A 24,276-nucleotide genomic window follows, 5' to 3' on the forward strand; every position below is an offset into this window, starting at 1 on the left:
GGAAACCATTGAACAATCACGTGAAATAAATATCATATGCCAGAAAATCAACAAAGTATTAAACATCATCTCATAATTCAAAATTTATAAAAATATGTAAAGAGAATTATACAATTTTACAACATGTAAAAAGGTGATTTTATTACAAAAAACAAACATTAAAAAAAAAAAATTCCTGTACCCTGCTGCAAGGTACACAATAAATAAGAAAGTTCTTTTCAAATAGTGTAATAATTGTACATAAATTCATTAAGAGATTTAATGCTGCCCACCGTTACATATAGCTTTTCGCCTTGAAAGAGTTATTTCCCTTGTATCTCCTCATTAATCATTTTCATGCAACCACAAGAGCAGCAGATCGTTATCTTCGGGCTTCTGGTTTTCTGGCACTGACTACTCGACTGCGAGATTTCACACGACGATCTGCCTCCGTCTGGTGAGACCTCTGGGAGCTTTCTGGTGAGCTGATTTTTTTTGGCCTCTGACCTGATATACTTATGAGGACCTGCAGAATCGCCTGTGGGGCCACATTCATCTTTAGCAAATCCATAATGATCCTATAAATACACAACAGAAATTTTTCATTCATACATGGTTCTCAGGTTTGCATATTACATTTAATTTCCACACTTTGCTGTAGTGACACACCCATATTTAAAGATATCTGACAGGGATTTTTTATGAAAAATAGAACTAAAGGAATATAATGCCAAACATATATATTCTAGCATAATTAAGAGTTTCATTCAACAACAGAAATATATGGGCATTTGCATCTTTGCTAGCCAAGGGTGACACTCCATGGTGTTTCTCTTTTCAGAAAAGAGAAACACGGGGGAGCTTCACTATATATATATATAAAGTTACATATACATCATACATGTAGCAGTTTATGAAAAGCACTGTTCAAGTCAGATTAATACTGTAAATTCACCTACAGCTGGTGACCCTCCAATATGAGCGAAAAATTCTTGACAAGACGTAAAACAAACAATCAATCATTAAATTCACATTTCCAATGATTTTCTTGACAATCCTTTGAAGCTCCAATGTGTTAATTTCCCCATATACACAACTTGCACACAAATGAATGATAACAGAGGTAGGGGACTATGGAAATTAACATGGAATGCCATGTGTATTTCAATTTTTCTAGACAGCAATTTTGATAAATCAATTTTATATTTTCCTTCTTATTTCAAATATATACACGTAAGGAATCAGTCTGGTTTGTTGGGTAAATGTATATATATGAGGTGATTAACTAGTTCTACATTGGAAAACATGATAGTTTAAGCATAATAATTGCTTTATCATTGATGTAAGTTATAATGTTTTCCATTGTAATTCACCATGAAACCAATCTAATTAAAATCATCTGATTGGGTTTCATTTACTAAGTGAAATGTTGATGCCAGGATTTCATTCACAGTATTATAAGTCAACTTTGTTGTAACTCGACTGAAAAGGTACAAAATTCCAGTTAATCATTGATTGGCATCTTGTGTGAAGAAAACATAAAAATATATAAATACAATGAAAAAACTTGCTTGAAGACACTGGGGTCCAGCACCACTCCAGCTAGCTGTGAAAGTTCATACAATTCTTGCTCATCCAATGACAGTACATTCTTACTCAGCAGGGTGTATTTCAAAAACTGGTCACTGGCTGCAGTCGTCATGTTGTTTTAGTCAACCGACAAACTCCTTAATGCATCCTCTATTTCAATATGGGTTAACCTTACCTACAAGAATAAAGACGATTCCATCGATCTCAATCAAGCTAAACTACTTTATGTGACAATCATTGTACACAAAATTTATAAAACAGTCAGGGATCATGGAACTAACAGATAGAGAAACAACAGGCCCATGGACTACATTGCTCACCTGATCAGTTACATTTTCCTTCGGTGAAACAAAACAAGAATAAGATGCACAAAATGGCCTCCAAAGCGGGAGTCAATTTATTACCTATCTACACCTATTAAGCATTGAATATTACAAGCAGTAATGTGGTCCATGACCTAAATGTTTTATATCTGATTCAGTTGCTTATCCGTAGCAATCAAACAAAAGTACGCCTATTAGTTAAATTTTACAAACTCCAATATATTTCCAAACTCTGAAAAAAGATTATTATACATAAATCCCCTTACATAATGTTTAATACTTCTGGAACTGTCACCCATTAAACATAAAAAAAATTACAAATACAAGCAAGAAACAGTAATGTGCTCCATGATCTAAATGATTTATATCCAACAAACATTTCTCTGCTTACAGGAAAAAGTCCTTAATGTATTCTCCCATATCTACTCCAATCCTACCTGCACCTCAGAGAAACCTCCAACTTTTTAACTTTGCCTACACTTACAATAAACAGCACCCTAATTGTGGACCAAGTTAAGATCTGTATCAAACATGTTACATCATTTAGAGTGGGCATCATTAGAAGAACAAAGAAGAACAGCAAGACTCAGCATGATGTACAAGCTCACAACAGAGTGAAAGTGGATGTAGCCAGCAAACTGCTACCACTTAATGGGACTACAAGAAACAGTAACATCCAAGCCAAGCAGATTCCATCATGCAGAACCATGGTCAAGAATGAGTCCTTTTACCCTTGTACCATCAAAGAGTGGAATATCTTGCTCACCTCAACTGTGCTGGCACCAAGTCTTGACACCTTCAAGGCTCGGTTACAAAACCATTAGGCCAATAACTGTTTTTAATTGTAAATAATTGAAATTTTTAAATCACTCTTTTTTAATTTGCACACACCCCAACGTGGCAGAACAGTCAACCAGATGACGGAGGCCACTGACTGGTAGAAGTTGAAGAGCTAGGCCACAAACCCAAAATAGCGCTCTGACAAGAATTTAAAATCACTGGTTGCATACCTTATTTGATTGTGCATACCGTAGCTGAACTATTAATTGGTTTTATTATGTGATTATATAGATCCAGCAGCACATTATATAAACATACACATTTATGAAATGCTATCTAAATCATTAAAAAAAAAATCACAGGACATTTGATTTCCTTAAAATCTTCACTTAATACTGATGTTGTAATTACCCCATTAGAGAGTACATTGGGAAATTATAATAAGTATTAAGTGAATGGTTTATTAAGGAAATAATTTATCATTTAATGATTTTTTATTCAAGTGCCTAGGCATAAGATCTTATTTAGTTATTTAGTCTATTCATGCACATACTGACATAAAGCCGATTTCATTAAACATATCCTATGAACTATTTTCAAGTAAATTAAGCCTAGCATGGCTTCTGTTAAAATAACACCTGGATTAAATTGAACTGAAAATAGCAATTATTTATAAACATGTGATACTGCACTGACATCTTACGAGTACCATGAAGTGTAAAGGTCAACGTGATTCACTGCAACTTGCTCTGAACGGAAGTATGTGTACCACGCGGATTAATAAAGTATAAAATAGTTCGTCAAACAATAGAAGACAGTCAGGGATAGATCGCACATTGTCGATATATATATTTAGATTAGAGTCAAATGCAGTAGATCTTATAATCATATATCAATCCTACTCGTATTTATTCCAGAATAAAGATAGGATTAAAAAAAGAGGAAGTCGGATTTAGCAATTAGTGAAGTGTGTGACGTGTCCTTACAGCCATCTTATGAGAAATATGCTTTAAAATCAAGGAAAAGTAGAACTTATTTAGATATTTAAGGAAATCCAGACATTGACATCACGGAGATGTCTGACAATAGGTCTGTGCACCAGTCTAACTACCGTGGCTGGCTGTACAAATGGACGAATTACCTGAGAGGCTACCAGAAGCGCTGGTTTGTTCTGCAAAATGGACTGCTCTCCTACTACAGGTTGTCCCTTCTTTACTTTAATTGCAAGATAATTTTTCACAAAACAACACCATAAACTAGGTTAAATTATAAGTATGAGATGACCCTCGCGAATTCGCTGTTGTAAAATGCACTGCTTGTTCTGATCAGATCTTCGTGTAATGCCCCACCCCCTCAGACTATGAGATCTTTTTTTAACACGTGGAATTTCTATAATGATATTATGGATGATAGAATGCTTTTTACTGTATGTAGATATATGGTAAATTGTTAATGCTGTGATTTCACTGCTAGTAACATTTTTAAAAGTTAATTTATGTAGTGATCAGAATAATTAATGTATATATGTATTGTAACAGGAAAGGAGAAAATGCAACGGACCAGACTGGGATTCGAACCCGGCTGACCGCTACATTCCTCCCTCCTTAAATCTCTTCACACTATAAGACATCAACCCAGGATATTATATCCTCTAGCAGGCATTTTCACCTGTCAGTTCCAAGGGCTGGTCATGGCACCAAATGTAATTGGAAAGGAGAAAATACAATGGACCAGACCGGGATTCAAAACCCGGTGATTGCTATATTATATATAGATATATATATATATATATAAATATATGTGTGTATATAACATATATTGATGCAAGCGTCAAATGGGGCCACAAAAAACTATCACTTGTAACTATAGGTTCCGCAAATTTTTTACTTTTGATATATGAGTGACTATTTCTTTGTTTGGAAGGAAATGCGACAACAAACTGTTGAAGGTGGGTCATGATACACACTGTTTTAAGGATAAAAAACTCCCATTACTCTGTAGTTTACAGATTCTAAAAATCTTGCGGGGAAAAAAAATGTTTATAACAATACTTCTTACTTTTCATTATTATTTGATTAGTTAGGTAAATTAACCCAGTACTCATTTCTGTCTTGTAATTCACAATCTTTAGATGGAGACAGCTTTGAATCTCTATAGTCCTAGCTGAGGCTAGCTCCCACTCCTGTTTTGCCATGTGGGTTTACCAGGTGCAGTGTTGTGGATTGTGTGAATGTTGTGTGGATTCAGATTTGGTTAATTCATGACCCTGTGTGACTAGGGTGGGGTCATAGTATGGGGTTAAAAATTTTCATAAAAATAAAGACTTAAAAAACTCTTTTTAAAATTTGCTGAAGAATAGCAGGGCCAATGTGACTCAGGTGAGCATAGTGGACCATGGTTCTCTTGATACTTGTTGCATCACTTCCTGACAGTATCTTTTTCATGTAGTAACACTCATGATTGTGTTCTTTCACTCTGAACTTTGATACTTATTAAATATTAATTCTCTCTGAAATCTAAGGAATGTAATGGGAGAATTAGGTACCATAGCTTCTGTATAACTTTATATATTTATTCACCTGAATGAAATAAAGATCTGGCATGGATATTTATTAATAAGTATTCTTAATTAAATTATCTTCACAAATACACTAAGATTTGGGATTTATCGTTCATGTTCGTCTTCACATTATGGGTATGCAGTAATTACTGTCCTATGAGCACCCATAGAAATACCCAATTTTATCATAAGTATATTTGTTGCCACGACCAGTCGACCACTCATAATGTAAAAGTTACCTGAGCTTCGGGAGGAGAGATGCTAAAATGTAGGTAGACCCAATGACATCATTTTTAAATGCTTGATGTTTATTTTTAGAAACCAGGCAGAAATGGCACACACATGCAGAGGTACAATTAACCTTGCTAATGCCTACATTCACACAGAGGATTCCAACACAATTGTCATCTCCAACAGTGGTACTCATACGTTTTATCTCAAAGCCACTTCAGAGGTGGAGCGACAGAAATGGGTGACAGCCTTAGAACTGGCCAGGGCTGATGCCATCAAGCTCTCTGAACCTGGTATTTTACCATTATGTTTACTGTATAACGATTTGAGGAATTTTTTTTTGAAAAAGTATTATTCAAGACCGAATGTTTTTGAATTAATTCAATTATTTTAAGTACTAGTAATGTCAGCAATCTTTTGAAATTGGGAAAATTTTTGAGGGCTGCTATACTTATTTAAAATCCTCTGAGACCGCTCAACAGAATTTCGTGAAACTTTGTAGTTAATAAAAGGACAGACAGTGTGTATGTGCATATTCCCAGGAAATTCTGATTCAATGATTTTTCTGGGAGTTATGCCCCTTTTGACCTTAGAATTTCAAGCCCGTCTGTCCTGTTCTTGTCAGCGCAACTCCTCTGAGACCGCTCAACAGAATTTTTTGAAACTTTGTAGTTAATAAGGACACACTGTGAAGATGTACATATTCCTAGGAAATTCTGATTCAATAATTATTCTGGGAGTTATGCCCCTTTTGAACTTAGAATTTTGAGCCCATCTGTCTTGTTCTTGTCATTGTAACTCCTCTGAGACTGCTCAGTAGAATTTCCTGAAACTTTGTTGTTAATAAGGACACACAGTGCAAATGTGCTTATTCCAAGGAAATTCTGATTCAATAATTTTTCTGAGAGTTATGCTCCTTTTGAACTTCAAATTTCGAGCCCGTCTGTCCTATTCTTACAGTTATGCTATACAGTAATGCATAGCATTACCATTCATTATGTGAGGCATTGTCAGGCAATGTTTGAGCGTGGGGTATGTGAGCTTGCTCACGTTTGCTTTCTTTCATTTTAATTGTGATGGTTAAAAGATTATTGCTGTGTTGTACTTTTTAGCAGACAGTGATGAAGAGGTTGAACCAGAGCCTGATAAAAATGAGTTGCACAACATGGTGAAGACCTTGACAGCCAAACTGGAGGATATGAACACCTGCAATGATTTGATTGCCAAACACGGAAGTGGTTTACAGAGAACGTTGACGGAGCTGGAGTCCATGGAGAGCCATAATGAGGCTGGCAGTAAATTAAAAGTCATCAGTGAAAGGGCGACCATGTTTAGGATCACCACTAATGCTATGATTAATGTAAGTTCGTAAGACGTATCACCACCAATGCTATGATTAATGTAAGTTCGTAAGACACATCACCTTCAATGCTATGATTGATGTAAATTCATATGACTACGGCCTCAGTGGACGGGTTGAACAGTGATATACTGTATGTTGTTTTAAATCCATGGTGCTAAATGTCACAATTTTTTACAGCGACACAGTTGCAATGATTTTAAATTCACATTATAGGAAAATCTACTTTTAGAATTCCAATTATGAAAGCATTGAAGTATTTTTAACACGTTATTCACTATGGGTTTAATTGAGTGCAAAAATGGTAAATCATGAACATGTGAAATTAAAACCATCATGTTAATTTCGTAATCTACAGAATTTACATACACTGTAATCAAAATAACTTGATATTGAAATGTTTATTTGGAATATCTATAATTTGTGCATACTCAGTTTACACAAATCGATTCAGATTATAGAATAAAAAATAAATTTTTTGAACACTGACCAGAGGACCACCAATTCAATATAGACACGGTTGATTCCTTAATTTACGCGAGTACTTGATGTCGCAAAAATGACTCGGTAGATGTCAAATCGCAAGAACATGAATTCACAAGTGATCTAGTGATTAAGATTTTAACTTTTTACATGTATTTCAGCAATGTAAAGATAAAATCGAGTAATTGTATTCTTGCAAAGTTATGTCTTAATAAATTCCTTGTGTCTATTTAGGAATCTACAGAACTTAATTATGTGATACTTTAGGTATAATGAGTAAGTAGTTTGCATTATGGGAGTGTAAAAACAGAGCCGGTTATGTAGAAATCATCTCCTGTTTCCATTGCTTAAATATCCCCATAAGACAAACAATCTTAATATGTATTCCTTACAAACTTGTTTTTATTTATAGATATATAGGGATTTTTTTTGGCAGGTTAAAAGGTCATTGCTTTTATCAAGAAATGAAATGTGTTGAAAAGGAGGCATAGATTTATTACATGTACTAACAAAACAATGTATACACATGCACTTGTACGTGTAAAGTTTATACAGCTATCAGAAAATTTAATCATGAAAGTCTATGACCTTACTGATAAATGATTTGTGAGATAAGCTGAGTTTAGGTTAAGCAGAGACTGACTTTGAAGTAGCTGCGGTCACATTATAGAATGTTAGTGGCCGTCATCACTTGTCAGAAATATTGAAGTCAATGTATTCTTGAGTTGAAGAGGATGAAACAATTAGGGAAGTGTCTGTGATTTTAGGCGTGTGGGGAGTACCTGGATGTGGCCCAAGCTCAGGTAAAGCGGTTACAGAAGATTGTGAATTATGAACACGAACAGAGAATGAAACTAGAGGAAATGGTGGAGCAACTTGCAAAAGAGCAGGTTACCTTGGAAACAAAAGCCAAACAATCCATGGGACATGTCCAACATAAGAAAGTGAAAGGTGAGTATTAGATAATATGTGTAATTCAGTGATAACAAGTAGGCTTTTGACCCTATTAATGATCAGAGATACATGTCTTTAGTAATCAGTCTTTCTGTCTCTTTGACTAACGGCATTACTTCAAATTTTAAAAAAATCTTTACACATATCATGTTTAACATCTTTGAGGATAATGCCTTGCATCACGATATTGTGCACACTTATTTGTAGTGACCTGTATTTGTGTTATAGTGGACCTGTTCACTTTATTGTAGTGGACCTGTTTACTTAATTGTAGGTCCGGCGGGGTCATATGTACATGTATGTGTACACACTATTGTAGGTCCGGCGGGGTCAGATGTACATGTAGTGACCGATACTCTCTATTGTAGGTCCGGCGGGGTCAGATGTACATGTGGTGACCGATACTCTATTGTAGGTCCAGCGCGGTCAGATGTACATGTAGTGACCGATACTCTCTATTGTAGGTCCGGCGGGTCAGATGTACATGTAGTGACCGATACTCTCTATTGTAGGTCCAGCGGGGTCAGATGTACATGTGGTGACCGATACTCTATTGTAGGTCCAGCGCGGTCAGATGTACATGTAGTGACCGATACTCTCTATTGTAGGTCCAGCGGGGTCAGATGAGGAAGACTTCTTTGATGCTTTAGATTATCAGGCAGAAGAATTTGAAGTTGCTCTCCCACATCTTCAAACAAAACACAGGTTTGTTATTGTGCTGTATTTTTACTAACACAAAAAAAACCCCATAGGAATATGAAATATAAATGTTTTGCATATACAGGGATTTCGAATTAGCAACAAAATGATATTAAATAGACATGCATGCAAATCTGTTTTTGCATTTTAAAGCAAAATGGGAATTTTGTTTGCCTGGTATTGACACTTGCTTTCAGAAATGCAAGGGGACACTACATCATGTCATTTAGTCTCTCACATTAAGCTCAAACCTGGCTCATATCTATTCATGTCTTGCAATATTGACCTAGAGATGTGAAGTGAGATTAACTCAAAAGTTAACCCCCAAAGTAGGATTCAACAATAAGGCATGTCTGAGCGACTCAGATTAGTAAAAGCTTGGCCCGGTTTAGTTTATTTTGTGTCAAGGTAGTCTGACTGGTGTCAAATATAAAACCAAAGTGTGTATATGATTGAAATTTCTAAGATAACTTGAGTGTTCACAGTAACTTTTTAATCTACAGTACTCATCATTTTCAATATATCTTGATGGTCTACCCAGAGTTATCTGTCCTGTCGCACTTTCTAATGTACTACGCTCTCTGGTGACATATTGAAAGTACAAAGTAATTTTCTTTTCAACAACTGTTGTGCGGTACATTATATAGTGAACAAAGCTTTAAGAATAAGTTTCAATTGAATATCGGCTTCCTTTACGATCAAATATATTGAAATTGATAGATAATATACTGATATATTAGTTTTCACATCTTTACCATTTTCTTTTGATTCCCGGTGTTTATTTTTTTACACTGATGATGTCACTTTTCTATCTAATGTTATATGTTGGTTTCTCTGGCAGAGGCAAAAGAGGAAATGGGTACATAAAAAAAAACGGAAAGGCAGAACATGTTTTAATTATCGCAATGAAGACTAGCTTTATGCTAATTTATGTAATCCTGGATAAATAAAGCCTATTCTTAAACGAAAGAAAAACATTATGTTCAGCAATCAGAATGAATATAGCATGTTATATCATTTTAATACATTGAAGAAAAAGAACAGGTTTTAGATTTTTGTGCAGTTTTTTATTTTTATTTTTTATACATATTCTCTTGTTTGATGTGTTACACTTAGTAGAAGATCTGTAAATGTATTTGTATTGAGACCAGATGAAAACATGGTTCATCGATGCCTTTAATGTGTTGTATTTCTGTCAGCAGTTATTTACTTGGGTTTTGTTGTGTTTAACAGACGGACAGACAGTAACATCAGTTTTGACAGCCAGGCTGATGAGAGGAGCAGTGATCTTAGTAGTGAAGCGGAAGAGTCGGAGGGACAGGAAGCACTTGTATACTCCCATAAATCCAAACAGGGATCTCCTAAACAGGTAGGAGATACAGGTCCTTTCAAACTTTCATGAAGAATGGGGTCCCCTAAACAGACAGGAGATATAGGTCCTCACAAACTCTCATGAAGAATGGGGGTCCCCTAAACAGGTGGGACATACAGGTCCTCTCAAATTCGTAGAAAGATAGGGTTCCCCCAAACATCTGAATTATGCCAATAGTGTTTTATATGGATTACCAAAATATACTATCAATAGATTGCAACTTCTCCAAAATTGAGCTGCAAAACTTGTGTTTAGTGGAATTGAGTTTACAGTTTTACATAGGCTCTTAAAATTCTACATTGGTAACCAGTTGATTTTCATTTCAATTTTAAAATTGCATGTACAGTACTGTTTTCAAGTGTCCTAATAATGGTAGCAGTCCAGTGTATCTGAGGAAAACGTTAAAATACACTGTACAACATTCATTCTATTTATAATGAAGCAAAGTCACTCAGTGTACCAGCTTTTAAACGAGAAACATTTGGCTCAAGGTCGTTCATCGTGTCAAGAGCTACAGTGTGGAATGGAATTCAATAAAAAATCAGAACTATTAGCAGGTTTTTTTTAAGGTTTTTATTTCAAGGGCCTGGGCCTTTCCAATTGGGAAAAATAGCGACACTTGCATGAAATTGGGAAAAATGTTACATGGATAAAAGAAGTAGGGAGAAAACCAAACCAGTGCATTAAGGAATAATTTGACTCCTTCTGACTTACATTAGGTCAAAGCTTGCCTCATTTGAATAAGCAGAGGCCAAAAAATTAGGTTTACTAAACAATTTTGAAGCAAAAATTGTGATCTGTGGGCCTTTGATGATTTATGAACAATAAGGATACCCTGCTTTGATTTGTTTTCATTGGCCTTAAATAGGTATATCAAACATGGCTCCTCAAATAGGTACAACAAATGGGGGTCTCCTAGACAGGTACAATAAAAAAGAACCCAAAACAAGTATTCAGACAAACTGGTCTCCAAAAATAGGAACAACAAACGGGGATCATCAAGACAGGTACCACAAACAGGTCACTCCAACAATTAAAACACATGGGAACTCTCAAAGACATATTACAAACAGGTCACTCAAACAATTAAAACACATGGGAACTCTCAAAGATGTATTGCAAACAGGATTCTCCCAGACATGTATTACAAACCGGGATCTCTAAGACATATTACAAACAGGTATCCCCCAGACTTGTATTATAAACAGGGATCCCCCAGACATGTATTACAAACAGGTATCCCCCAGACTTGTATTACAAACAGGGATCTCCCAGACATGTATTACAAACAGGGATCTCTAAGACATATTACAAACAGGGATCCCCCAGACTTGTATTACAAACAGGTATCCCCCAGACTTGTATTACAAACAGGTATCCCCCAGACTTGTATTACAAACAGGGATCTCCCAGACTTGTATTACAAACAGGGATCTCCCAGACATGTATTACAAACAGGGATCCCCCAGACTTTTATTACAAACAGGGATCCCCCAGACTTGTATTACAAACAGGTATCCCCCAGACTTGTATTACAAACAGGGATCCCCCCGACTTGTATTACAAACAGGGATCTCCCAAACATGTATTACAAACAGGGATCTCCAAGACATGTATTACAAACAGGGATCTCTAAGACTTTTATTACAAACAGGGATCCCCCAGACTTGTATTACAAATAGGTATCCCCCAGACTTGTATTACAAACAGGGATCTCCCAGACATGTATTACAAACAGGGATCCCCCAGACTTTTATTACAAACAGGGATCCCCCAGACTTGTATTACAAACAGGTATCCCCCAGACTTGTATTACAAACAGGGATCCCCCCGACTTGTATTACAAACAGGGATCTCCCAAACATGTATTACAAACAGGGATCTCCAAGACATGTATTACAAACAGGGATCTCTAAGACTTTTATTACAAACAGGGATCCCCCAGACTTGTATTACAAATAGGTATCCCCCAGACTTGTATTACAAACAGGGATCCCCCAGACTTGTATTACAAACAGGGATCCCCCGACTTGTATTACAAACAGGGATCTCCCAGACTTGTATTAAAAACAGGGATCTCCCAGACTTGTATTACAAACAGGGATCCCCCAGACATGTATTACAAACAGGGATCCCCCAGGTTGATTGTACAGCTATGTTCCTTAAACAATTATAGTGAGTAATGATTATTGAGATAGGTACGACAAACAGGGATCCCCCAAATTTATACCACCAAATGGGGCCCAACAAACAGATGTTCCTCAAATAAGCACCATCATAAAAGTCCCAAAGCAGCTATGACAAAACAGATTTTCCACAAACAGTTACGACAATTGAGACTCTCAAATGGGTGTGACCAACAGGGGTCCCCCAAATAAATACCATTAAGGTGTCCTCAAACAGGTTCAACAAACAGATGTTCCACAAATAAGTACCATACCATCAAATGGGTCCCAAAGTACTTATAACAACAGATTTCCCACAAACAATTATGACAAATGGGATTCACAAACAGTGGTACCAGTTCCTACAAACAGGTAAAACAAACGCACGCCCCTTCCACTCCAGTACAACAAATATTCGAGTACAATTGATATGTTTGTCGTACAGGTGATTTTTTAGTACTTGTATACAGGAAAGGAATTCTGATTGCTTTAAATAATGCATGGATTTTAGTACAGAAATGAATTCTAATTTTTCATATTTAATCCAACATCAATTCATTATTTCACTTGAATTCAGACTACTGTAAAAATGGTTTCCTTCAACACTTTACATGTGACATTTTACTCACCTTGGAGAATTTGATTCAGAATTCCAAATGACTTACCTACAGTTGATATTTATTTTTAGGCAGTTGCTAGTGTGAAATCCCAGCAAAAGAAAAATGCCCAAAGTGATGTGAAAAAGAATGGAGAAACTCACTTGGTGGCAGCTAAAACCCCAAAAGTCCCCAAAGGAGCTCGAGTTCGACGATCAGCGGTCCCACTCAAAGCTAATTACAGTCTGAATCTCTGGAGTATCATGAAAAATTGTATAGGGAAGGATCTCTCAAAAATCCCTATGCCTGTAAGTTATGTAGTATGTAATGGCAGGTTAGATGGAGGTAATCTGATCTGCCAACACCTCTTTGTTATGTTGTTAAGCTAATTGGATGTAATCACTAAGAAAGATATTTTTTAATTTTTGGATGAGTGATAACCTACACTCATAACCTACACTTGTATCTTCTGAAAAAAGATTTTAGAGATGGAAGCTTAATAAATTTTGTACTGTAATGATTTTGGCAATCTTGGTTTATATCTGCAGATGTGAATAATTCAAATAATTTTCAGATGTGTTGTTTGTATCAGACTTGAGATATGAGTTTGTAAAAAAGTGTTGATGCGCACTTTATTTTGGAGAAACTCCTCACAATGTTTGTGGAGAATGATACAATAGATTACACAGCCCTTTTTTGCATGCAAACAGGTAAATTTTAGTGAGCCATTATCCATGCTGCAGCGTTTGACTGAGGATTTTGAGTACTCGGATTGCTTAGATCGGGCGGCGGCGTGCGAGGATGCAGCTGAACAGCTGGTTCATGTGGCTGCCTTTACGATCTCTTCTTACTCCACAACAACAAATCGAACCACAAAACCATTCAATCCTCTGCTGGGAGAAACATACGAGTGTGATCGCTTAGATGACCTTGGATGGAGGTCATTTGCAGAACAGGTATAGTGAGAAATTATTGACACTGTTTTGAAGCTGCAAACAAAATAAAAAGTATTCTGAGATTAAGCTTTTCAATCACTGATAAAATTATTACACGGATATATGAATTGATCTGGATTATTTTGCAATCAAAATGAGAATCCTATTTTAAGATAGTTTGTTAGCTGACATGGAAAAGTGAAAACTAGTCCAATTAAAGTTAGTATTGAACAATTAATATATACTGTTGCCACATTCCTGTTTGAATGGGTTACAAATTATCTCCTAATGGCTGCTTGAAATATAAACTTGTTAGCCCACATAAAATTAATTCTCTGGTTCTCAGGCCAATTTTCTCAAAAACATCTGAGGGAGGGAGGCCTCTCTTTTTTTCATTTTTATTAGCAGTAAAATAGGTGAGGGAGGCTTGTTTTAAATCCCGAACTTGTTGGAAAAGAAACTTTAAACATAAAAGTTCTAAAACTGAAACATATAAACACAGTATTTAACATGAAGATTTATTTAAACTCCATGTGATACTATCTTTGTATATTTGTTACTTTGACAAATTTTTAGCTCAGTGATTAAAACACTAGACTTCTGACACACAGATCCAACAAAGAATTGTGTTTACATGAATATTACAAAAAAGTTGGCGATTTTTTTTAAAAGTATTTTTTAAACTGAATTATGATGGTAGTGCTGCTAAAAGATTTATATGGGGAAATTTACTGGAAATGGGACCATATCATTTGCATTTTTAAAAACAAGAATAACAATTTAGTCGATTGCACCATAGACATTTGCTTCTATGATTGCACTATTAATTTGAATTTCCAGTTGGACGGATGGTCCACCGTAACAAAATTTCAGGTGGACCTTCCAATTTTTTGGTGATCTCGGACCTCCGGTCCACCGCCAGTGTAGAACCTTGCTGAGTAGAATTATTATTACTGATTCATTTGAAAGTCACAAACATGCAAGAAAATTCTGAATGCATATTAGTGGGAAATTTAAAATGATGTGGATTTTTTTTCCCCACGGATACATAAGCGCATTACCAACTTTTTATTTTTAATTATTGAAAATTCGATAAAATTGGCAATGTGGCAACCTCAAAATGGATGTGAGCGGGTCTGAGAACAGTATTAAATGTCAATTTTATTTGGCCTTAAATGAATTGGTTATGAGGTTTTTAACTATGAGATAGACAATGTATTAATTAAAAAGCCAAAGTAAGATTTATAATCATAGTGTTGGCTGTAAATTTTCAAAATTTTCTTTCTCTAAAAGTTAAAGTCAGAAAAAAGATAAAGATAATTAATGGGAGTTTTAATAAGCCTATATTTGAGTAAATTGGGAGGTGTTCTTTCACTGGATGATGAGGGCCAGCACCACACAGGTGAAGGTCCTTCCATTTGATGGCTTGTTTGTAATACTAGGTCAGTCATCATCCACCCACCGCCTCGCAGTATACAGAGGGCAATGGATGGGTACTTTGGCAGGAATTCACAATGGGGAGCAAATTTCGAGGAAAATATCTCCAAATTATTCCTCTTGGTAAGGCAGTGGACTAACTGAGTGCTTCTAACTCTGTATTGGCCTCTAGTCTAGAGGGTGGTGGTCCTGATGACCAAACAGCATGAAAAGATGCAATTTCATGAGGAATGATTTTTGTGAAAAAGAATTTGATTGGACCAAATGTACTTGCATTTTAAAATGATTAAAAAACAACTTGAAATTGCATCTGATCTCTTTTCTCTTGTATATCTGAAACACACAGACAACACTAAACAAGAGAGCAAAGAGAGAAATCTATTGGCTTCTAACTTTCCAGTAGATGTAGTTACTAGCATATAAAAGACACAACTAAGGTAGCAGTGGATTTGTCTTCTCTTCTGCTTGTTAAATTCTTTAACCCACGTTTGCTTTGCTTTCTTGCTTGACACAGGAAAGTCATTCTTTGTGTGTTGTGTGGTGGGTGACTTGAGTTGATTTTTTGCCTGACTTTAAGGTGAGCCATCACCCTCCTTTGGCAGCTGTGCACAGTGAGGGAAGAGAATGGATACTCTACCAGGAGGCGGCCATTGCCAGTAAATTCAGGGGCAGTTACTTACAAATAGTACCCCAGGGTAAAACTTTGAACTTTCTACATGGCTATATGTACGGTTGTCCTAGCAATGGCTTTTTTGGTAAGGTCATGCATTCTGATCCCAGCTTACAGTTTGACAAGTTGTATTCTTTCTTGCATGCTTAATTTATATTATGCAGTTTGTTACTTAGCTACCAAAGCTATTATGTTTGTTTTGTAGATTACACTGCTCCAAACTGATACACAAACACAAGTATTTCCTTAGAATGCTGTATTGCTGGGCAACATTTCCTCTTCAGTTCATCCTCTTTTTAATAACAAATATTACTACAGACAGTTGTTCACACAGGACCTTTTATTGAATGCTTCAATGGGAGATATTTGATTAATTTCCTGTGCTTTGGTCATTTACTATAATCCTTAATACTGTAGATTCCTAACATTTTGTGAGTGTTTAGATATGTAAACCACATGTTTCATATTCCAATTGACATCAGTCTATGTAAAATACTTAGAAATACATAAAAAGTGAAAATTTCAATTTTGCAAGAGAGGCTTCTTTCAGTTTACTGAATGAATTCACAGTTTGAATTTTAGTTATGTCCCTTTATGGCACCAGGCAAGGTTAAGTGGAGAAAATCCAACTTATTCCTCCATTATGCTAAACTGACTGGTGAAAGTTACAAGTCACTTAGAAGCTTTATTTATGAGCTGCTTCATTTTGAGACACTTGAAAGCAATTTATTTAGAAGGGAAATCTACTAGAGATGCAAACCAAAAAATACCCAAAGGCTAATATGGGAAAACTTGGGTTCTCTCCACAATTTAGTGGCCAAGGGACATAACTCTGGTTGACTGTTGACACGTGTATGTGAATATTAAATACTCGCTCATGTTACGGAATCTCCAGTGGACTGTTGCTCTGGCAGTACAGCTGACAAGGAACATAGTACATGACACAGTGGGAATACCCTCTTTATATGTGTTCTGGTTTCCATTGCTTTTGATGTGTTTGTCATGGTTTTTTTAATTTTAAATTTGATTTACTGTGATGTGGTGGAGTAACATAGGAAAATGATAAAAAGTCTCTCAGGTGACATATTGCGATCTGTTCCCGTCCGTGTTAAACTGTCGTTTTTTCAAAAACTTTTGAACATTTCTAACTTTTTCTCTTAAGCTACTGAACAAATTTTAACCATTTTTAGTGTAGAGCATCTTTGATTGCAGGGGAATAAAAACTGAATTGCGTGGTTTCAGGGCTTCAGGATGGGGTATATACAACTAATATTGTAAAAACATGTGAAATCTTTAAATATCTCCATCTAGCACATTCCCTGGGTCTATAGCTATGAGCATTGAGGCCTCAACCAAAATGGTAAGAGGTTATGCATTTGGTTTAAGCCCCAGGGCTGTATATAGTGCTCATACTGAAAATCCACAACTTCAGTGATAGGTGCATTTCTTAAACACAATATCCAGTAAGAAATATTAATGACACAATGCCTCATGATAGAAATATCCTGAAATATTGCAGTTTGATATGAAATGTTTTAGTAAATGATAAATGGCTGGTACAGCAGTTTTGATGCTGAATGATACAATTTTATTAATTTATCAATTGTTTAAATGGATTCCCTTTGACCCTTTACATTTTGACAGTAAACATTGTGATTACAACACTCAATGTTTTTAATCAATAAGTGATGCTGTTTTATAATGGTTGTAACAACCATTATAAAACAGTGTCACTTAATGCCCCCATGGCAAATATTACTTAGACAATGACCTTGACCTTTGAAATACTGTAAACATACATTCTTATTTCCACTATGTCTGCAGTCATATAAAATCCATGGAATTTCATACCAATAAACTTGAAGCATGTAAGCAATTTTCATGTAAGCCATAAGCAACTCTGAAATTTTGTACCCGCAGACCAAACCAAAAATGGTGATCCATGAAATTAGGCCTCCATGGAATTAAATACATCTACAGTAATCTCAGTTTTTGTAAAACCAAAAGTTATAGCAAAGATTAAATCTGCTGAGCAAGTTATAAATCAAGGAAAGGGATAGCAGATAGACCAAAATCTGTATATTCCCCAATCTTTGATTTTGATGGGATAAAAATTTCCATCACTGCTGGACATGTAGCAGATAGGGTGCACATTTATAGTCCTATAGAGTCTGCAAATAAAATGTGAGTGATATATGTTTGTCCTTCAGACTGAGTATATGTCCTTGACTTTTTTGGTAACTTAATAGTGGAGACATGAAAAACCTGTAATTGGGTCAAAGGTTTCTTTTATAGACAGACAATGAGACATGACCTTTAAGCATAAGAATTTAGCCATGGCCAAGGTCGCTAGTGAATTTTTCTTTTGAAGTTTGAAATACTTTCCAGGCCACAAATTAGTAATTGATGGCTTAAAGGTCATCTATAACCAGACACTATGACATAACCCAAAGTCATTTGCAAAGGTCAGTGTCACTGGTTTTAAAGTAGAATTAATGAAGAAATTATGGTTTTGGCCATAATTGTTTAATGGAGAAATGTAATGAGTGACACTTTTGATCCTCCCAAAAAAAAAAAAAATCCTTGAAGCATCCAAGGATTTGAGTTGAATGAACTCTATGCACCAACATCCAACATACTCAGGTGACATTTAATGCACATAGACCTTGTTAATTTCCCTGTTTTCTTAAAAGCTTCTACATATGTATTTTTAAAAAATTTCTTGGAGTTGGAAAACATGTTAAAAGGTTTGTGGTATGAACTTTTGTTCTCAGGAATCATGCCTGAAATACATGTGTATATGTTATAGAATTGTGTTTAGGGAAACCTATGGGAGTTCAACCTAAATTTACATTAAGATGAATGTTTGTAGATAATAGAAAGAATGTGAAGGAAATAAGATCTGTACAGGCATATTAATCAAATTGTATGTCTATGTTTTTAACCTTTTTTTTTTTCATTTTACAGTGATGTGAAATAATTCAAAAGTCAGTTACTTTAGAAACTTGAAACACATATAGTTGTAATTTATAAATTGTTAGGAGAAGTACCATCCAATTTTAAAGTGAAAATCTCTTTGACTGAATCGTAGATTAAGTTTGAGGAGAGGAGGTTGTAGAGATTCTGTACAACAGTTCTTCCTAATCTCTGTGTAGGTATAGCCCACCTAGTATTCAAAAAGTCAGGAAACCACTACACGTGGAGAAAGGTCACAACAACTGTCCACAACATTATTGTCGGAAAGTTATGGGTGGACAATCACGGTGAAATGGATATAACCAATCACAAAACGCAAGACAAATGTCATCTCAAGTACTCTGCATACAGTTATTTCTCAAGAGAGATTCCACGAAAGGTATGTTCTTTTTTAATTTTATTTTGTAAGATAGCAGTCATTTTGATACTAGAGTGCTTGAATGCATTATTGAGACCAGTACATCAGCAATGATCTCGCAAATTCTAGGGAAAATGACTAATAAATTTTGTTTTTTTTTATGGCTCCATATGCAATCACTGATGAATTAATGATTGATTGATTGTATATTTTTTAACATCCCTCTCAAGAATTTTTCACTCATATGGAGATGTCACCATTGCTGGTGAAGGGCCGCAAAATTTTGGCCTATGCTCAGCGCTTATGTCCTTTGAGCAGGGAGGGATCTTTATCGTGCCACACCTGCTGTGACACGCGGCCTCGGTTTTTATGGTCTCATCTGAAGGACCGCCCCATTTAGCTGCCTCTTACGACGAGCAAGGGGTACCGAGGACCTATTCTAACCGAGATCCCCACGGGACGTGAATTAATGAAAGAGACTGTGTTATAAGAGAAATCCATTGTAAAATTTAACATTTTTGTCTGTGTTAAATGTCAGGTGACCGGGGTAGTTACGGATCAGGATGGTGGTGCCAAGTGGGTCTTGACAGGGACATGGGACAAACGAATGGAGGCTGCCAAGGTGGTGCACATTGATGAATCCAATAAAGGAAAACCTGTGTTTGAGACAGGTCCACATGTGTGTATCTGGGAGAAGAGACCATTGCCGTAAGTTAGAGTACAGATTACTTAATTGCTACCAGAAAGACACAGCTGTGAAAGCAAAATGGTTCTCTTTCTGTGTGTGTCTGTCTTTCTCTCTGTGATTTGATATTTATGTTGGAATGTGTATTTGTAAGGCTTTGAATTCAACATCTATATCTGTTTTCATAGGCCAGGGGCAGACAAGATGTATAACTTCACAACATTAGCTGTGACACTGAACGAACCCGAGGAAGGCTTGGCCCCCACAGACAGTCGACTGAGGCCTGATCAGCGTGCAATGGAGGATGGAAAGTGGGATGATGCAAATAAACTGAAATTGCAGCTGGAAGAGAAACAGAGGGCAGCAAGGAAAAAACGAGAGGCAGAGGTGGAGGAGGCAAGCAAAAGAGGTAAGCTGGCAAAATAGGGACAGGAGACTAGCAAATGGAGAAAAATTAGGGCAGGAAATGGGCAAATGGAGAAAAATTAGGGCAGGAAACAGGCAAATGGAGAAAAGTTAGGGCAGGAAACAGGCAAATGGAGAAAAATTAGGGCAGGGGATTGGCTAAAGTAGAAAAATTAGGGCAGGGGATTGGCTAAAGGAGAAAAATTAGGGCAGGAGACTGGCTAAGGGATAAAAATTAGGACATGAGGCTGGCAACAAATGTGATGGAATATGTAGGGTCGGGAGGCTCAGAAGAGGAGTAGGGTAGATAAGATTCATGAAATTATGAACAAGTGTTCCTTTCAGAGAAATCTAGTGTTCTAAAACATACTATTTCTCTCTACAGAAAAATCATATCAAACAAAGGTAGTTTTATGCAGATCAAACTTAATTGTTGTCAAGTTTTCTTCTGCAAAATGTCTATAGAATTTATTTATTCAGACTAAGTGACTATTAAAATCTGCAAGTAAAAAGTTTAGAAAGTATTGTGAATACTACTGAAAAACTGAGAAATTTCAGAATGCCTTCTAAATTTTTTTATGGACCACTGTGTGGTGCAGTATAATGTGTGTGGAGAGATTCCCAGGTCATACTGTGTAAAAACATGTGATCCGCCACAGCCAATCACATAAACAGTGTAAACACTGCGATTCTGAACTTAAGGACACTTGATACATGCAAAAAAAATGGATGCATGGATTGATACTCAATTTTTGGGCTTAGTTTGATTGCAATAAGTACAAATGAAAAAGTCCTGAAAAATAAGGGACCTGTAAATTTACTATGTTGTTCAAAAGTTGAAATATATTACCCCTCCAAATATAACTGTTCACAAATTTTCTCCACTGTTTTGGACTTTATTTAGAAATCATGGGAATAAATTACATTCCATATGGTAAATTATTACTTATTTTACTTATAAAATATAGATTAAGTTTCCATTTTGACCATTTTTGGAAAAAAGTTTGTAGAAAGTGTCATTAACAGGAAAGAGATTTTTTAAAATCAGTTCATTGGGTGTAAATTCATCACTTCCTCATGCTTGTTTGAACTTCATGCTCACATTTCAGTAACAGTATGTTATAAATAATACCATATTTATATAGCACCCTTTTCATACACTATGTACGCTCAAAGGTGCTTACATGTTATTACATTGCAGGAGAATCCGTCAAGGGGTACCAGCCAGTATGGTTTGAAATGAAACAGGACCCCATCACAGGAAGTCCAATTCACATGTATAAAAAACAATACTGGGGATGTAAGGAGAAATCTGATTGGTCAATCTGTCCCAACATCTTCTTATAGCTGTTGTGATATGTAGAACTCTAAATACCAAAACAATCTCCTGATGTAACATGACAAGTGATGAGAAAATTGTGATATGAAGTACAAAAATAATGTCAATTTCTTCGTATTGATAACAACTGTTTTACTTTTTTTGCCACTGATGAGTATAGTGGTACATTTGTCAAGTGAGAGAGAGAGTGTGAGAGAGAGAATAATAATGTATAAAAGCAATACTAAATGCTACCTTCTAACCCCTCTATTTTGTCTTTATACATTTCATTCAGTTCAATGTTCAGTTTGGTGCCATAAATTTGGTGTACATTTTAAAGTTTCAATATAGTAATATTCCTTATTTTCCCTGTTCAGTTTATAGTTTTGTAAATTTTTTTTTTTATTTCCAACATTCCTTTTATGCCTTTTTTTATTTTATTTTTCTTGTATATTTTTCTTGATAATTTATTCATCATCTGTTCCAAGTTTTGATTATATGCTATAGCCACTTGTTAGCAGTGTTGTATTCATCGCTGTGGCTCAGCGTACTGTGAGCCGTAGCAAATATTTATTATGCAATGGACAATTCTACTGGTCAATGCTGTGTCATAAGTATGGAATTCTAAACAATGTTTTCATCACTCGATGTTTTTATCACTTAGGCTTCATGAAAAATGACTTTAGAAACAGTGAAATTATGTATGTCAAGTATTGACAACTGATGTCAAGTACAGTTTGACGTAGTTTTACTGCATGATGGGATTGGATGTTGCAGTCACATGATTTATTGAATTAATGAATGTGTACACATGTATATATTTAAAGGGGCATTAACTGTAATTTTGTCACCAAAAATTGAATTCAATGAAAATTGCTCTATGTTATATATTTCAGTAATAACACCAGTATTTAATTATTTCAAAAAGCAGGCAGATGATTATGTAATTTTTGTGATTAAATAATTATTAGCTTCGTTATATATTTCTTTACATTAAAAGCTGTTATCTAATGTAGTTTTATTAGGATTATCTAGTTTTTGTACAAAATGTTTTTATTAGTCATTGATATATTTATTCCTATGCCACTGAGAGATTTTGAAACAAAAAATGGTTGCCATCACTTTCACAGCTAATGCTCCTTTAAGAAAAGAAGGCTTGAATATTTGAGGTATGTAGAAAAAAAGGCATCAGTAGCTGACAATATTGCCAAATCGTACTGATATGTTTCACTAGGTGTGTACTATCTGTGCTGGGTGTGTGTTATCAGTGTATGAGGGAAACATTCTTCATTTTGTAAAATTTTCATGTTTGTTGTACAGAGATCCTATAGTAATTTGAGTGCTCTTTGATACATTAGCATTTTGTTGTTTGTTTTACTGCTAATATATTTTAGAGTAGTTGTAAGAGAAAGCCTTTGAATGTACATGTATTTGAGTAATTTTATTTAAGTATACCCCTTTTTGTCGGTTTAATATGGGCATCCTTTTTATTGTCTAGCTTTATCTGTATCAATATCAAGACTTCCATATCTAAGTTGACAGATCATTAGAAGTTAGTGTGGGTTTTTGAGGGAAAATTGAAGTTGATATTTTTTTTGAGGATTCGCATACTGTGTGTGTGTGTGTGTAGACTATTAAAGTTGTTCATTTAAGTAAAAGAAAATGGGATAAAATACAGAGTAAATCAGTTCTTATTGGTTGTATAATTGATGGCTATATATTATAAGTACATATCCCCCCTGCAATAAACTTTTTTTTGTCATAATAGTTGAAAGTTTTGTGAAGATAGTAATGCCTTTTTTTTTTTTTTGGCATGAATTCCTTGTCGAGCATGGGTAAAATATATATAGAAATGTGTCTTGAAGACTGTCAAAATTAGAACTGTGTATTGGTGAATGTCAGATTATAGAATTGTGTATTGGAGAATGTTGGATCATAGAATTTTGTACTTGAGAATGTTGGATTATAGAATTGTGTATTGGAGAACGTTGGATTATAGAATTTTGTACTTGAGAATGTTGGATTATAGAATTGTGTATTGGAGACCGTTTGATTATAGAATTTTGTACCGAAGAACATCAGATAATAGAATTGTGTTTTGGAGAATGTCATTTGTTGAAACGTCTGACTTTTAATGGATGTTATATAACTTGCTCGCTTTTTTTACTAGTCAGTGCGTGCTTGAGTGAGTGTTGTAGAAAGTGAAGGCCCTGTGGTGATCAGTTTTTATTGGTCATGTCGGGTTTAAAAACTGTTTGTTAAATTAAACATAAAACATCAATAATTTGACTTGTGTTAAATTTTCAAGCATTGATGGAGATAGTTGCAAATCAATTTATAGTAATTTGTTCACTTCGTGTTTTTAGGTCCTGTTAGTCAGGTGACCTGTGAGGATCTATT

At 35.4% G+C, this 24,276-nt stretch overlaps 2 protein-coding genes across 10 annotated transcripts; one reads left to right on the forward strand and one right to left on the reverse strand.

Moving 5' to 3' along the window:
• Window positions 1-70: 70 nt before the first annotated feature.
• LOC125657640 (mitotic-spindle organizing protein 2-like) lies at window positions 71-3,860 on the reverse strand. 6 transcript variants are annotated; one of them, XM_056147777.1, is made up of 3 exons: window positions 3,814-3,860; window positions 1,551-1,744; window positions 71-557 (listed from the first exon to the last, which is right to left on the reverse strand). In XM_056147777.1, exons 2-3 carry the CDS (start codon window positions 1,679-1,681, stop codon window positions 362-364), a joined length of 327 nt encoding a protein of 108 aa, XP_056003752.1. In that variant the 5' UTR covers window positions 1,682-1,744; window positions 3,814-3,860; the 3' UTR covers window positions 71-361. The 6 variants fall into 6 exon arrangements, with proteins under 6 accessions (XP_056003752.1, XP_048744311.1, XP_048744306.1 ...); XM_048888354.2 differs by lacking the exon at window positions 3,814-3,860 and adding an exon at window positions 3,382-3,454; XM_048888349.2 differs by lacking the exon at window positions 3,814-3,860 and adding an exon at window positions 3,369-3,454.
• On the forward strand, window positions 3,473-24,160 carry LOC125657316 (oxysterol-binding protein 1-like). 4 transcript variants are annotated; one of them, XM_048887962.2, is made up of 13 exons: window positions 3,473-3,872; window positions 5,551-5,756; window positions 6,576-6,823; window positions 8,074-8,257; window positions 8,869-8,965; window positions 10,193-10,328; window positions 13,185-13,400; window positions 13,803-14,048; window positions 15,470-15,587; window positions 19,290-19,489; window positions 20,007-20,176; window positions 20,342-20,562; window positions 21,760-24,160. In XM_048887962.2, the coding sequence occupies exons 1-13, from the start codon at window positions 3,748-3,750 to the stop codon at window positions 21,903-21,905; spliced, it is 2,313 nt and encodes a 770-aa protein (XP_048743919.2). In that variant the 5' UTR covers window positions 3,473-3,747; the 3' UTR covers window positions 21,906-24,160. The 4 variants fall into 4 exon arrangements, with proteins under 4 accessions (XP_048743919.2, XP_048743920.2, XP_048743921.2 ...); XM_048887963.2 differs by lacking the exon at window positions 15,470-15,587 and adding an exon at window positions 16,042-16,159; XM_048887964.2 differs by having other exon boundaries at window positions 3,622-3,872; window positions 6,579-6,823.
• The last annotated feature ends 116 nt before the right edge of the window (window positions 24,161-24,276 follow it).

The sequence above is a fragment of the Ostrea edulis genome, chromosome 1 (assembly GCF_947568905.1).
Source record: "Ostrea edulis chromosome 1, xbOstEdul1.1, whole genome shotgun sequence".
Classification (NCBI taxonomy): Eukaryota; Metazoa; Mollusca; class Bivalvia; order Ostreida; family Ostreidae; genus Ostrea; species Ostrea edulis.